This window comes from Chaetodon trifascialis, chromosome 21 (assembly GCF_039877785.1).
Source record: "Chaetodon trifascialis isolate fChaTrf1 chromosome 21, fChaTrf1.hap1, whole genome shotgun sequence".
Lineage (NCBI taxonomy): Eukaryota > Metazoa > Chordata > Actinopteri > Chaetodontiformes > Chaetodontidae > Chaetodon > Chaetodon trifascialis.
Window position 1 is genome coordinate 18,376,465 of NC_092076.1, and position 17,038 is coordinate 18,393,502.

General features: G+C 44.0%; 1 protein-coding gene across 1 annotated transcript in view; it reads left to right on the plus strand.

Annotated features, from left to right (window-relative positions):
- Positions 1-6,336: 6,336 nt before the first annotated feature.
- cacna1g (calcium channel, voltage-dependent, T type, alpha 1G subunit) overlaps positions 6,337-17,038 on the plus strand; it is a 236,029-nt gene continuing 225,327 nt past the window's right edge. Inside the window, exons 1-2 of the mRNA XM_070989948.1 lie at positions 6,337-7,079; positions 7,678-7,995. Coding sequence (XP_070846049.1) covers positions 7,685-7,995 — 311 coding nt within the window. The 5' untranslated portion in view covers positions 6,337-7,079; positions 7,678-7,684. The remainder of the gene's footprint in view (positions 7,080-7,677; positions 7,996-17,038) is intronic.

Consider the following 17,038-nt stretch of genomic DNA (forward strand, 5'->3'; position numbering starts at 1 on the left):
AGTGAGACTAGAGGCAATCACCCCTTGCGTCTGGTTCCCAGCCCAGTCCTGTCCCATTCAGCAGCTTCATCCAGCCATGTGAGTGTCTGTTTGCTGTGTGTACTGGTTGTGTATCACTTGTTATTGAGAGGCAGTCCAACCACAGGCCAGTCATTACATTACATCTGTGATACTGTACCGGTTGCTCTGACTGTATCGGATCACAGGATTTGTTTGCTACCAAACCTTATTTATCTAAGGCCCCATTTACACTTGTCAAGACAAGTTAAGACACTTTCATTTACACTTAGCCACATTCATCTGTCTCTGTCAACCAGATCACAAATCATACTGCAGTCCGTCTTTGTCTATGTCCAAATTGGGATCAGCTCTCCTCCAGTCCAGAGGGAGGCGGTGATGTAGCTGAAGCTGTCTGTTAACTGCTAAAAACGCCAAAGATGAGTATGTGTTAAGCAGTATTATTGTCAGTTAAGCAGTATTGCGTGTAAATCACTTGCGTTTTGTCAGGTCTCTGTCGTCTGCCTCATATGGAATTTCCCCTTGTGGGACTAATAAAGGTATATTGAATTGAATGACGCATGGCGAACATCTGACAGTTGTAGCCATGCATACTATCTTAAAGTGGTGGTGACGGTGGCAATAATGATGTTCAAGGAATGAATTTATCCCCTGTGCCCCTCTACCCAACCCCCCACATAGACACATACAACGCTGCCAGGCCTCCGTACAACAGTTCACTCCAACCTAGCCCCCATTCTCCATTTTGCATTTTTCACATATTCGGGATGGGAGGAGCCCAGCAGAAATCAAGAGGGTGCACGCCCTTAAAATATTTCCGATCAGAGTTTGGCAATATTTAAATCAAAACATAATGCCAGCTGTAGGGTTGTCAGTAAAATCTGATTAAACCACACCCACACAGTCCTGTTTAGGCCGTTAAACTCTCGATAGGTAGGAACTAAACATGTTTTTCTCCCGAATCTTAACTTTGATTGTTACTTATTTAGCCATGAAAATAATTTTCGAGAAAATTGCTGACTTTTCAGAGCCTTTAATGTTCTGAATCAAAATATTATCAACCGCTAGCTCTAAATGAGTGCAGGTTTGCTGGCACTTAATAAGGGAATGGGCTGCTTGTCCAGAGAATGAATACCACAAAGTTAAACAGCACATGTGAAAAACAACTTACTGGATTTCACTGCAACCACAGAAATCATATTCAACCTCAGCTGATTTTATTGATTAAAAGGAGCCAGCTTTGCATATGTCAACACGCTGTCAGTTAAACTGCACTGTTTTTGTCCTTACCGTATTTCCATTTTGGTTTGTTGATATCTTCCCCTGCTTTGGAAAAAGTACTCATGACAAAAACAGCATGCAATATGCTGTGTTTGCGCTCTGTTCTCATGTACTATGTACAACCCCAATTCCCAAAACATTGGGATGCTGTGTAAAACATAAATTAAAACAGAATGCAGTCATTCGCAAACAAAGTGTATTTACCGACAACAGTTTGGAAAAATGTTCCTCAGCCCATGCAGTAATCTCCTTTATCCAATCATGTGATCACAAAGTGGTGAACCTCACTGCATCTTTGCTTGTGAACGACTGAGCCTTTCAACAATGCCCCTTTCATACCCAATCATGATACTATCACCTGTTACCAATGAACCTGTTTACCTGTGGAATGATCCAAACAGGTGCTTTTGGAGCATTTCTCAACTGTGCTGTGGCAATTCTAATTATCATGCCATTGATTCTCCAAAACTGATATTGATCTTACCATTCCCAAATTCAATCAAGCAGACATGTTGCAATAGTTAACCATGACAGAGGACTGTTGTTTGTCTGATATTAAAGCTGACACAACCCTTGCATCAACTTTACTGCATCACAAAAGAAAGTGTGGGTCTGCATCACATTGCTTTATAATGGATAGTGATGGCTGCACAGTGGCGCAGCAGGTAGTGCGCGTGCCTCACAGCAAGAAGGTCAGCGGTTTGATTCCTGGGTCGAGCCTTTCTGTGTGAAGTTTGCATGTTCTTCCCGTGCATGCGTGGGTTCTCTCTGGGCACTCCGGCTTCCTCCCACAGACCAAAAGCTCATTAGGTTAACTGGTGACTCTAAATTGTCCTTAGGTGTGAGTGTGAGCATGAATGGTTGTCTGTCTTGTGTGTTGCCCGGCGATCGACTGGCGACTGGTCCATGGTGTACCCCCCCTCTCACCCATTGACAGCTGGGATAGGCTCCAGCCCCCCCGCAACCCTGAAAGGGATAGGCGGTATAGAAAATGGATGGATGGATAGTGACCTCCCATGAATCACTAGCTTATTGCTGCTGGTTGTGTTCATGACAGCAAAAATAGTAATCATTTGTTTTTAATGACTCTATGTGAAAGGATGAAGAGAATGGACGTGTTATTTGGGTGCTGGGCAGTGTATGCAGCACAGGTATAGTGAGGTGTTAAGTGATTGGGCTGCAGTTCAAAGGCTTTTCTATGAGAACAATATATTACTTCTTCTGGACAATCCTCAGTCCAAGAGTCTGCAGGAAGGTTAACTAATGAAGGTTCAATGACATGGACAGACAACAATCACACACACACACACACACACACACACACACACACACACACACACACACACACACACACACACACACACACACACACACACACACACACACCTACCTCATCATAGTATGATAATCAGTGATTATCAGGCATTAGATAATTCAAATACCAATCAATATGTGTTTACATAAAAATGGTAATGTGTAAGCATTTATTCCTGTAGATGAAGGCTTTCCCTCTGCCCGTCTCAGGGGAGTTCAGAGGTCAACGGTTTCTGGTTGGGATTCAGTGTGATTTGCTGACAAGAATGCTTGTTGTTTTCCCAAGATAGGGCGACTGTGCTGCCTGCAAAACATAATCTGACCAAAGAGCAGTGACACTGAGGAAACATTTGTGAAAACTCCAATGTCACATCAAGTTTGCGATATGAATGTTTGATTTGAGTTTTGATCTTTCCTGGAGATGCCGCTTAAAGTTATTAGAATTCATCCCGTGAGGATCATGAATGTCTGGACCACATGTCATGGCAACCCATCCAATATTGTTAAGATATTTCATTCTGGACCAAAGTGGTGCACAGACTGACTGGAGTTGCCATCCCTAAAGCCATGCAACAAGCATGGCTAAAAATAACATACTGATCGTTTTAAAACTTTTTAGTTTGTACTGAGCATGGCACAAAGGTGGTTTTAGAATCCAAAGAATTTACCCCCTATATGGATAAATATGGTCATGATATTTCATGGCAATGTCTAGATTACAAGGAATCTTGTGTGTAAAGTGGCCATTCAGCTTGAAGGTGGAACTAAAGAAAGAGTGTCTGAAATGAAAGGGTTCATCCTCTGCGGGGCGTAACACTTACTGTGATTCCAGCGGAATCAGCAAAGTAGATTCAATTATTTCTAGTACACATGTCGACATATTTAGCTCATGTTGGTGTCAGAGTCAGAGGAAAGAAAGAAAAGAAAAATGCATACTCTGGGGACCATAAACATTTGGCATTTCAGGGATGCCCAGCAATTAGTTTTTGAGATAGTTTTTCAGGGATCAAAGTATTGATCAAGGGGAAATTTTGAGCTGTTGTTGGGAAAACAAAAGGTCAAAATCATTAGGGATCATCTTCAGGGAACAGCAAATGATCACATTTTATGGCAATCTGGCCAGGAGTTGGTGAGTTATCTTAGTTGGGAGCAAAGTGTTAGATAGATTACCAGACCGGCTGACATTCCCTCCTTATTGTATAGTCAGATTGAATGTGAAGTGCATTTTAACCTTATATTATTTGTAGGACAGCCGCATTGTTTTTACAGTTTGTATTTATTCGCCTTAAACAGTGTGTATGTACTAACTGTGCAGACATTAGCTCTAGCTAGCCTGCACTGATCTCCAGTTTAACTCAATCTCCAGTCTCTCATACAAGGTAGAATGAAAGATTATTAGGATTCATCTTCTAGGAACCATGAATGTCTTTGGTTGTTTGGCTGTTCCATCCAATAGTTTTTGAGACATTACAGTAAAAAACAAATATCTCAACCTTGTAGTAATGCTAGAAGGGATCATGGACGTCGGTAGGATTCATCGACTGGGGACAGTGAATGTCTGTAAAAAATCCTGTGACTTGAATTGTGTCTCATTTATACACTGCTTTGGACAAATGTCTCTGCAAGATGAAAAAAGGTAAATGCAATCCATGGAGAAGCTGTTCAGACATTTTTGTCTTGACCAAAGTGGAGGAATGACTAATTGACAAATCAGCAAAATGACACTGGATTCCTCGAGCCTCTCATGTGGCTTATAAAAATGGGGCAAAGTCAACGTACCTACATTACATTACCTTGCAGGCTATCTTCAGTAATGTACAATCATTTGTTTCCTGTATGTCATTTATTATGTGCCTTCCTCCCTCAGGCATGCGTATTTCTCTGTGGATCAGAAGTCTTGGTAATACTATAGGTATGGAATGAAGCCTCCTGTCGACTGAGGAGAGACCATTCACTCATTCTGTAACCTTCTCTGTATCAGACTGTTTCTGTCAGTCAGGTCTGTCATCACAGTCAGCTGAAGGTGAGCAGTAATGTATGAGCAGTGTGTCTGTGCAAACAGTGCTGCTGGTCAGGAGACCTGCAGAGTAGCCATGAGAGAAGCTTTTCCCCGGAGAGCTAAGATCACTCACCCTGATAAATTGGGGTCTTAGCTCAAACTGGCCAGCACTAACAAACATCATTCATCAACCACTCATAAAAGCACGCCTTGGGAAGTGTTCATGGGCACTCGATGTTGCCAAATTGCCACTGCTTTATTCCATTTTATGAATAATAGATGCATAACCATATTGCTTAATGAATGTTGTATTTGCACTTTTAGGTGTGCTTCACCCAGAACCTGGTCTTAATTGTGTTGTTCTTTTTCTCTTATGTACCGTTATCAGAACAGTGCCTCATTCCTCAAACATTGCTGGATCAATATGTTTTAATGGGTCCTCTGTTAAGATTGTACACAATCAAGTATTCAGCCCAAACAAGGTCCATTGACAGGGGCTATGAAGAGTCATGCTCTCACTTTGTCTCCTCCTCCTGTGTGTACATGCAGGAGTTTTTCCAGGTCATGTGTGCACGTGTGATTTTCAGTCTTCGTCCTCTCACAATGAGCTATGTGCGAACAGGCCAGGTGATTAATATCTGCAAGTGACCACAAGTGCAAGCTGCGACAGATGCTGCGCAAAAGAAATTGGTCCTCCTCATTGATTTGCTGCTGCTCGCAGATCAATGATCATACACTGCAATGAAAATAATGTATGCCACTGCGATATAGTGAATAATGTGGGGAGACTCTGAGTGTGTGTGTGTGTGTGTGTGTGTGTGTGTGTGTGTGTGTGTGTGTGTGTGTGTGTGTGTGTATGGTGTATGTGTGCATGTCCACAAGGCTTGTAGAATCCATAAAATATGAAAAAAGGGTAGAGGTGGAAGAGGAGACAGCATTGTAATTCAGAGACACCATGTCACTCAAAAACTACAGAATACAACTCTGCTCTGCCTCGGGCTGTACTCTCTAAACCAGCTGTAGGTATTCTTGAGTGTGTGTGTGTGTGTGTGTGTGTGTGTGTGTGTGTGTGTGTGTGTGTGTGTGTGAGAGAGAGAGAGAGAGAGAGAGAGAGAGAGAGAGAGGCAGGCAGAAAAGCCTGGGGAAACGTCTTCCCCTAGTGGCCACCAGCATAGATGTCAGAGCACTCCTCCAGGGCCTGGGGTCCCCAAATCTGGCAACCTAAATGAGATGAAAAAGAAAAAAAAACAAAACATCTAATTATTATTAATATTGCACTTGATTTTTCTTGATTGCATAAGAACAATGATTTTCTTTTTTTCTTTTACTTTTGTTGACTTTCTGTAATCCCTGAAAGCCAATACTGTTCATTCTTTGCTAATTGGATAGTCTGGCAACTTTTCCCCTCAAAATTCCCCATAATAAAGCTCTGCACCAATCACACAGCAATGCTGCTGGATACCGTCGCTCCCTCGCCTCTCATTGGTTGACAGCTGACAATAAGATTCCAGCTGTTTCACCCCCTCCTCCCCGTTGCACAGCTTCGATAGACATCTCGCTCAGCCAGTGAGGAGGGAGCTTCAACTCTGGCCGCACTCTGATTGGCGCAGAGCGGGCGCTCGTTGGGCGGGCAGTGAGAAGTTAGGATCCCCCATCCAGCTGTGTGAGCTTTGCTGATGGACGGAACCGACCGAATACAGTCTGGAGGAGACAAGAGGGAGAGCAGGAGCGCCCGGTCGTTCATGAGTGCAACAATGGAGAGGGCTGGTGTTTGTGATATTTAGAAAATATCAGAGGTTGTCTCTTTGGCGCCTGTTTCTGTTCAGCGACTGGATGTGCAGCAGCATCTCCATGGATCTTTAAAACACCGATGCGGGATACGCGCTTAAAACCGCCTGTGGATGCAACGAAAAGTACTGGATTCTTAATTTGAAGGGGTGGAAACGGCGGATGAAAACGCAGGGAGTCGAATAGATTTCTAATTGTCGTTATTTCTCCTTTTTTGGGGGGAGGGTTTGTCCATCAGCTCTGGAGGAGGAGGTGAACCATCAAGAAGTTTGTGCGCGGCATTAATATTTTACCTGAGGCTGACCGCTGCTAAAGTAGACACATCTCACGGTTCCTTTTTTAATTTCTAACGGGGGATGGTCATGAAGTGTTGGTGAGGCCCCTGGAGAAGCTTGGACACCGGAGACCAGGGCCTGGGCGCACCGCGTCTGTTGAGACGGACCCGCGCAGCAGCGCACCACCTGGAAACTATACGGTCCGCCAGACGCACCAAACCCACAAGACCCTCTCCTCTCTCCTCTTCCCCGTCGCTCCTCTCTTCTTTATCTCTTCCCTCCTCGTCTCTCCTTCTGACCAACCGGATTTTTTCTTCAGGCTGGTGTGGACTTTACTGCCACGACAGAAACTGATCATGCGATGACTGAGCGCGCTTTGGGCACATCTACTAAGTCCATTACAGGTAATAAATCGAACGAAAAGATGCTCTTGCACTCATTTAGAGAAATAACTGCCCCAAATCACTTCAGAATGAATGTATTGTGGATAAATTGATGAAGCTGAAGTTTGGAAATGAATTGGAGCAGTCGCTGGCTATTGTTGCTGATGAGAGATTGGGCATTGTTTTGATGAAGGAGGGAATGCGAGCCCCTCGTGAATTTTTGGAGGCTCATAAGGAGCTTCATTCTATGTTACAGGCAATGGCAGCAAATATATACTAAGTGCCTCCATCCAAAAAAAAAAAAAGAAAAAAAAAAAAGTATGCAATCATTTTTCGATGAGGTGTGCGCATATTTTCCAAAAATAACCCCTCCAGCACCACTGCTGCACCCTACTGTTGCCTGTTCTAACAATATGTGGATTTAATTGCGTGTATGTGCAGCTGTATGTTTTTTAATATATGGAAAGTTGGAAGATTTTGTTTCAAAATAAAAATCAGCAGATTTCAATGCACGTAAGTCCTATTCTCTCGAATCTTAGTAACGCGCTCTGCTCTGGCTACTGCAGAATTTCCATATTTACTGTATCTAATCACGTTTATGATCGCCTATTGCTTGCAGGAGGTGAATGATGGCCGAGGATGGAGGAAATCTCTTTGGGGTCTCCGACGCCAGAGGCTCGGAGGGTCGTTCCTCTCTCCCGAGGACTTTCATCCGACTCAACGACCTGTCCGGGGTCGGGATAGGAGGCGGGGAGCGCGGCGAGGTAGTGGTGGAGCCGGCCTCCCCGGCGCCTGACGGGATTTCCACAGCAGGGGAGGACGCGTCGGCGAGCGGCGACGAGAGCCTGCCCTACCCCACCCTGGCCCCCGTGGTCTTCTTCTACCTGAAACAAACCACCCGGCCTCGGAGCTGGTGTCTCAAGATGGTCTGCAACCCATATCCTTTTACTTTTGAGATAGGAGTTCGCTCATGCGCAAATGCGCGCGCTTCCACCTGTGGCAGGTAAGAAACACCTGCTTGGCTCTGCAGCTTTTCCAGTTGACCTCAAGGGTTATTGAGTGGCCACAAGACGTGGAATCCCAGGCTCATGGCCTGCTTAGACACACAGATTTGATCTATATTAGTGTGTGTGTGTGTGTGTGTGTGTGTGTGTGTGTGTGTGTGTGTGTGTGTGTGTGTGTGTGTGTGTGTGTGTGTGTGTGTGTGTGTGTGTGTGTGCGTGCGTTTTCAAGCCCATGCTCTCCAGTCTTACTGTTCCACGTCATGCTCTGATTCCTCTGAGCTGGTGTTAGCTTCAAATCGGTTATTCATAACGAACAGTAGTAATGAAAATCTATTGACCTCACACGTCTGTGCGTGCACAGAGGGGCTGCAGTTATAATTAGTTTGCTGATACACCTGGAGCGGCTGTTTATTGAGCGGCCGCATTCCCTTTGGAGTGAACAGCGAGAGGCGGAGTCTGTTCAAGTCACAGAGCTTTATTGAATCATTCCTGCCACCACAGTGCATTATTGATTCATAAGTGTACAGACCTGGGCTGACTGACCTCTCCAGAGAGGAGGAGAGCAGGAGGGGGAGAGCAAGGAGGCAATGGAGACTCGGCCTCTCAGTGTTCGTCTTTCTCTCTTGTTTTCTAGGCAATGTGTGTGTGTGTGTGTGTGTGTGTGTGTGTGTGTGTGTGTGTGTGTGTGTGTGTGTGTGTGTGTGTGTGTGTGTGTGTGTGAGAGAGAGAGAGAGAGAGAGAGAGAGAGAGAGAGAGAGGGAGGTTTCGGTCGCTGGATGTGAGAGAGCTATGGGAAGGAATGTTTCTTTGGCTGATACTGCTCTGCACTGGAGGTTTCAGCCTTTGTTTTTTCTCTCTCAGGTGCTGTGTATGCGTGTGTGCACCTGTGTGTGCACACTAATGTCATTCGAATTACCTCCGCTCCTTCCTCCCCTGTCTGCCTCCATCCCACGCCTCCTCCTCCCTCATCCATCCGCCCCTTCTGCCTTGTCTGTTGCTTCACATCGTAACTCCCCTGTTCTTCCTCATTTGGCAATGTTTTAATTGAGATGCGAAGTAAGCTGCTCGCACTTGCCACTCTTTGACACTCCCTCCCTTCATTTTTCTCTTGTCCTCCTTTCGTCTTTCTTCCCCTTCTTTATTCTTCAGTCTCCCAGCTGATCACAGCTGATTTCCATGTCTGTAAATGTCAAGTCTTTAAAGGTCTTACAAATAGACTTTTTTAGCAGCGGAGGAACATGAGTCTCATATGACTCCTCAGGGAGCACAGGCGGTCCTTCATACCATTATCCAAGTCAGGGGTTCTCAAACACCCCCCCCCCCATGACTTAAAGTTGGTGAAGTTAAGTAAGAATTCATCAACATATCAGATGTGGAGGATGTGCAGTGTAGATATGTGTACCAGCATGATAATAATCACATTTGCACAATAGCATTTTGTACAATGATGAAGCCCAAGATGACGTATTTCAGATGAAAATGAAAAGCAGAAAATGTCCACAACCTAGATGCTGGAACTAGTTATTGTTTGACTTCAGATTAAAAGGACTGCTGGGCGATAAATCAAGAATTTAAAACTCTGATTCATTTTCTCTCAGTCGATTAATCGTTTCAGCTGTGGTAACAACCTGTCAAATCAGCTCCATCATGTTAATGATGCATTACCGATAAGGTTTTAATACATTATTAATGCATCAAAACCTGACCCAGGATCTGCTGTAAATCATCCGATATCTTCTGAGATGTCATGAGGCAGCCACTGTCACTCACTCACAGCCTCTTGTAAACTCCGATCATGATGCAAGCATTACATTTGGTTGGCTCAGTGCTCTAATATGTAACCTTTTGCTTATATGCTATGTGCATAATGTGTCCTAGCCCGCATAATAAATCCTCACCTGAAATTGCAGCTCGTTGCATGGATGCACCGTGAAATGTGTGGGTGTGCTGCAGTGTAGTAGTTTACCTTGGAATCAGATCACTCTCTTTCTCGTATGTTTATTTGGCTTTCGCCACCTGGCCGTGTTGAAGTCCTACCTGGCAACACCCCCCCACCCCCCGTTGTCAGCAAACTCTTTTCAAGTGGAATTGGGTCTGTGTTTTTTGGATCTGTGCGACAAAGTTTTACAGACCCCACTTTGAAGCTTAATGAGTATTTGAACGTGTTGAAATGACTGCTGGGTAATTGCCGATGATGTTTGAATGCTCCTCTGTGTATGTGTGTATAGGCGTCCCCAGAGCAGTAAGAATTGTTGTTAGACGTTCTGTCTTCTCGTTTGCCCTTTAATATCTATCTGTACCGATTTAGGAAAAGGTCACCGCTTCTGTAATGCACTCTAACGTTCCTGAGATCGATCTGTCTCTGTGCCCCCTGCGTATGTGTGTGTGCGCGCCCTCCTGTGTGTGACTCTGTGTGTATACTGATGCTTTGCATCCAGAGAGCAGATGTATCTTTTGTGATATTTTTAACTCTTCCTCTCTTGATCTGTGGCCCTCCTCTGCTGCTGTCTCTCTGTCTCTACTTTCTGGTTAAGGAATTAATCCTGCAGTAGTCTTTCTCCTGCTATAAATACATCCACAGCACACCACCAGCAGCCAGCTCTACCTCGGCTGTGATGCACAGAGACTGCCTCCTCTGTGTGATGCTGTCGACCAACAACACAGGAAAACCCGACTGATCTCAGGGCCAGAATCTATTCTAAACAGACATATCCCCAGTAAGCCCCCGGCCTTAGGCGGCCTGCGGCCATTTTCAACAGTCTGAAGTAATTAGGACCCCTGGATGCTCGCTGAGGTATTTAGGGTCTAATTGAAGACCCCTGGGGTGTACGCTCTGAGTGATGTTTTGCCCAGACCTGTGTGAAATTCCCTCTGCTGGTTTTGCTAATGATTCCTGCAGAATCTGTGTATGATAGAGAGTGAGAGCTTTTGTGTGTGTGTGTGTGTGTGTGTGTGTGTGTGTGTGTGTGAAAGAGAGAGAAAGTGAGTGAGGTCGAGTAAGCAGTGCGTGCGCGCACGCACACACACACACACACACACACACACACACATACACATACACACACACACACACACACACACACACACACACACACACACACACACACACACACACACACACACACATGCACACACAGGACTCCCGTAGGTGTCTCCTCTCTGGTGGGGAGTTGGATGCTGTGCCAAGATGGAGGAAGAGGAGGGGAGTGTTGGAACGCATCCAGTGTTCTCTATGCTTTGCTCACACTGATTTAAGCAGAGGATTACATGGCCCCGAACAGCGAGGGAGGACACCTGGCCAGAATAGGTGTTTGTCATCACGTTGAAATAGCCTCAGTGGAAGACCGACAAACCACTTGTGCTCAGGGGAGAGGAGGGATTTGGGCGAAATATGGCACTGATTTGTTTTTTTCTTGTGTTTCACTCTGTTATTCTATAATTTAGCGAAGCAGGATCTCACATTTGTTGCTCATTGCTCTGATGTGTCTGTCAAATAATGGAAGCCGAAGCAAACACTTACTTAATCAGCAGAAAATGTCTCTTTGCCCACCCCGCCGTCTATTCTCCCCTCACCCCTCCTCTTCCTCTTCTTGTGCTTCTCTTTTTTCCCGGACCCCTCGCATTTTTTTTCCCCCTCCTCTGGAGTTAAAAGCCTCACGTTGGCTGGAGAGTGAAGAGGGGTGTGTACGTGTGTGTGTGTGCCATCTCTGACGGCCTCCAAAACCAGTAGAAGAAGAAGAAAAAGAAAGAGCATAGGGGGAAAAGGGAGAAAATAAAATAAAAACTCAGTTGGAGAACCGAGTGGGATTTCAGAGAGCATTTTTGAAGAGGTGAAAAAGTAGGCCTGTACCCACCATCAACTTTACTTTCATATTTTCTCCCCCTGCTCCCCCAGCCTACCCACCCCCTCCAAGTTCCTTAGAGGATTTCAGACGTTTTCAGCTTCTCGCAGTTTGAGAGTTTGATCCTCATTTTGAATTCTATCTGAACTTCTATCATAGGTGTGTGTCATCATGTCTACATTTTACAAGATGCACATACTGTGTGTGTGTGTGTGTGTGTGTGTGTGTGTGTGTGTGTGTGTGTGTGCATTTTCCACATTCTTTGTATGAACTGAATCTGTACGTTCTCTCTAACCCACTTGGGGTCCGACATGAACGCTACTTATGCACTGAAAGATTATGTGTGATGAAGTATTCATTTACTTGCCCATGCAAGACCTTTTTGGTGTGTCAGAGTGTGTGTGGGGGGACTTTTTCTGTGATTCATGTGTCTCACTGAGCATGTGATGTGACTTGCATGTATTTTGCATGTAAAGTGCTTGCTGCAAGGGATGTGTATCTGTGTTGGTGTGCGTATATTTATGAGCTGCACACAGAATCATATTAAAATTTAACTGCTGAATTTAACATATGCCTAGCTTAGATTTTGAAAAGTCTCAGTTGTGTTTTTATGTAAAACACAATGGATGGGTCAGCTGGCAGTGTTCATGCATGCTGACCATTATAATCATTCAGTTGCTTTGTGTCATATTCACTTTCTATTAGCTCTGTTTTGGTCTCCACCAGCTGCAGAGGGAAATATCTGTTTCTTTGCCAGCTACTGTAGATGCACAGCTATTTTCACCATCTCGTCCTTAACTTTGTTCATAGCTTGTTTGGCGCTAGGCATTAAGTGTACAGTTGGTTTATTAGATTTTTTTTGTTCAAAACAGCTGCCTGGTGCTGTTGGTGGACCAGATAAACCAAAACAATTAGCTGAAAGGTGCTGAAACACTCCTTAGGGCTGAGGGAAACTGGAGAGGTTGATGCTAATTCTCTATGGGTTTGCCACATTGTGCTACCCCTTTCGCATTTCACATAGTTCATTTGCTAAACATCTGAAACATTAATGGTAAACATCAGTGTCCTATCAGTAGAGTCAAATAATAAGGCTATTTCTTTACACTGACATCTTGCATCAATCATACAACATATTGGTACAAATTCATCTTAGATGAAGCAGAGACTGAGGTACTGCTTTCTATAGACTCAGTGGACCAGAATCCAATCCAAACTGTTGTGAATTGCTTTCTTCAACTTGGAAAAACCTCCTACTTTACTGCCCCGACATGATAAACCCATAGCCAAAATGCTCAGGCGCATTCTTTAGGGAGGAGCTAAAGGCTTTCCGGCAGATGTAGGAAATCTTTAAGAAGTTGAAAGGTAAAGAGGGAACATGGCGACAACAATATATGTATCCAATGACACTTTTCTGTGAGCTCACTAAACTCTCCAACAAGAACACAGCTATGGTCAAAAAACACTGAGCACTGCCTGTAGCTGGTATTCATGTAGGCGTGTGTGTGGGCGTAGGGCTTCGTTATTCTGCTTGGAAATCTTTGTTACATTCAGAATTTAATGTTAGTTGGTGGGGATTTGTCGCTGTTAGTCACTGAGCCTTTGCTCTTGGCTGCTGCAGAAGGAAATGACTCTTTATCATATTCCCATCCAAATATCATTTACAATATTTACCACAATAATTGCAACGATGTTTTCTTGTCCACATTGTGCAGCCCTACTGTGTGTGCTCGTGTCTTAAAACCCAACTAACATCTGCTGTACACACACTCAACACACACTCATAGGCACCAAGGTTGTTTGAAGAAAGTGAAGGTTCTTTTAGCATAATGTGTTGAACCGAGTCCAAACACTGATTCACTGACAACAGTGATAGATCAGTTTACTGGCAATGACAAAGTGCTATTCTGAAATTGAAACTGAAATTCAGTGATTCAGCCACTGCCACGTTGAAAGTGCCAATTATTGATGAATAACAGGAGTGACAATCAGGAAGAGGTGGCAGGAGAGAGAGAGAGCGAGACGGAGAAAGGGAGCGAGGCTGAGGCAGAGCTCAGAGGTGTGAGGAGACGACTCAGTACGAGGTCTGTTCTTAATGAGGAGCTTTGTTTAAGCTGTTAAACTGCAAACAGACTGAGCACAGAGAAAACCCTTCTTTGTACTCAGCCTGCTACTCATTTTTCTAGTTTCTATCACTGATTGCTACATCATTATAGTTTCAACCTATAGTCGGCTCATTAAAGCGTTTATTTTCTTGACTTTCATCATTTGTCGTGGGAAAAATCCTTTGGTAGGGTTGTACCAAATGTCATTTTTAGCAATATGTACATTTGAAGCCTCTGTTAGTGTTTGCATGAAACCTAAAACTCAAAATATCCTCGATTTGTATAAAGTAATTCATTGGACTAAATAAGCCATTTCTTTAATTAACCAACTTTCTTTAATGGATAGAACTCCTCAGTTTTGTCAACCTAAATACATATAAGTACATGTACATATATTTATATGTATGTATTTCAGTGCTGATGCAGCTGCCTTTCTCTGTCTGTAGCCATCACTCTGCAGTCTCGCTCTGTGGTCCACCCACAGCACTGAGTGACAGGTTCCACATCATGAGTAATAGCCCATCGACACTGAAGACCACTGTGCTACAGACAGCTGAAGTTGTAGTAAACCTCATAGTCTCATGATCAGTCGAATGCTGTTTCACGATTTGAATGTCACCCTTATGAAGCTTGGAACTATTTGGTACAGCACCATCCTTCGGTGCACAGAAAGTGATGCGTTATTACATGTTGCCTAAGCAACAGCATCATTCAGTGCAGCTAAAACATTCTGAATGCTATTTTGAACCACTGGTGCATTTTGAATTTTGTTGCAAATTTCTGCTGTTGCTGTCGCTGCTGCAAATGGATCCCCCCTCATGGAAATCTCACATGCCTAATAGAAATCAAACCTTTAAGTGAATTGGTTCAGTTTTTGCCATTGATGTATTGATTTTGAGCCTCAACACCACACTGAAGAAAACAGAAGTGAGAGGCTGTTTGCCTTGTGTGTCCACAGAAGAGAGAATGGATTCCCCCCAAAATTCAAGGCACAACCAATTCTTGCTTTTTCATTGCACTTGCATACACTATGTCACGCACACTATGTCACAATACAGTAGAAATACAATACTGTAGAGATGAAAATGAATGCTGTATATGTATGTTCTGTATGTTAGACCTGAAGCTTTGGGTGAAAACGTATTGTTCAGCCATTAAAATGATGCTTTAATGGTGACTTCATACCTAATGCAGTCCACTTTGTGTGAAACAAAGTAGTGACTGAGGATTTAACTTACCTCCTTGGCAAACTCACTGGGGAACCAGGCCTTATATTAGAAACAGGCCTTTATTCTCTAATTTCTCCTGTTGATGCACACTCAAAACTCCCTCCATGTTTAATTGCTGTGTTGTGTCTCAGTTGTGCAGTAAATGAAACTCAATGCTCCATGCAGAATTTCCTCATCAGCCTTCTCTTCATTAGCAGATTTTATCACGTGAAAAAAATGCAGGTCCAATTGTTGACTTTTGCTTGATATTGATTATGAAAATGCCAAAGTGGAATGATTAGACTCAATTAGTGAGAATAAGATTAGTGTTTATGTTAAAAAGAGAAACTGAGAGCAGCAGTGAGTATAAGCTCACTCTGCGCTTGTGCTGATGGAACTACAGTAGATCTCTGGGAACGGACATTACAATAGGTTTAGCATTTCAGATATTGTAGTAGGCTACAGGTAATTCCACCCGTCCCATATTTGTTTCTGACATAATTCTGCTTTAATATTCACTCCAGAAGAGTACCACGGATGTAAAATCCAAGGACATTATTAAAAAGTAACTTAAAATCATATAATGAATAGAAGATCCTCTAATGTATTTCTGAGGTATCTGCCTGTCTGACCAGTGAAAAGCCTTAGCAGTCTAATCTAAATGCTGGGAATAGACTGAATCTGAGCGCCGCGTCTTCCGACTCACAGACCTCTGTCGACTGAAGCAGTGGTTTATGGCTGTTCTCTGGTAAAACTTATTATGTGATCTCTGATTACTTGCATAACCTGGTTTCTCTGAGTTAACCCGGTTACCAACAGCACTGTTTGTGGGCTGGGCTTGGCAGCTGCCCGTGTGTGCCTGTGTGTGCGCCTGTGTGTGTGTGTGTGTGTGTGTGTGTGTGTGTGTGTGTGTGTGTGTGTGTGTGTGTGTGTGTTGGCAGGGGGGGACTGGCTAACCTGATACACACCCGGTGAGACTCTGACCACAGTGATTCAGGGGCAAACCGCAAACTCCACTGCAGACTGCCAGACAGCAGCAGGAAGCACTCTCACTGTCTGTCTCTATGAGTGTGTGTGTCTGTGTTTGGCTATGTGTGTGCGTCAGCATGTGTCTGTTCCTGTGCACGAATGTATGAATATAATTGGGATGTTTCTACATCTGTCTTAACTGATTTATATACAAACACTGATGAGTCTGGATGTGTGTGTGAGATATTGGTCTCCTGTGTGTCTTTTGTATGTGTGACTCTGATTGAGGCCGAGGCATCAGCAGCCAACTTTTGCACACTCGGATTTGGTTTCTTTGCTTAATTTCTCTCGTCAGACTGAGTTGTGCTCTTTCACCCCCATGACTCCGGTGGCCTAGTTAACAAATTAATGTGAATCCTGTAAAAACCACATGCTAGCTCTCCAACAGAGGAAACAGGAGAATGAGAGGAAAAGAGGAATAGAGGAGGTATCTGATAACAGGACGTCGTGAAATCCAGAGGGAGGGATGGTGGGTAGACTTTTACAGATGTGCTGTTTTCAAGTACTTGTCTGCGGCCCTGTAAAAATCACTTCACGGTGTGTGTGTGAGTCTCACCCTCTCATAATCTTTGTTCTCGCCTCCAGCGACAGTTTCTCCCCTCTCATGATGTCTATGGTTTCAGATGCCGTCAGGTGTGTGTGTGTTTGTCGCCAGACAGCAAATTTGTCACTGATTTTCAATCAGTTATTTGTTCAGGGAGAACAATTAGTGCAGATAAAACCCGGCAGTTAATTACTGCAGCTTCAGAAAACGGCTTGACGTGATTAAGATGCATGAAAAAACAAAACAATTCT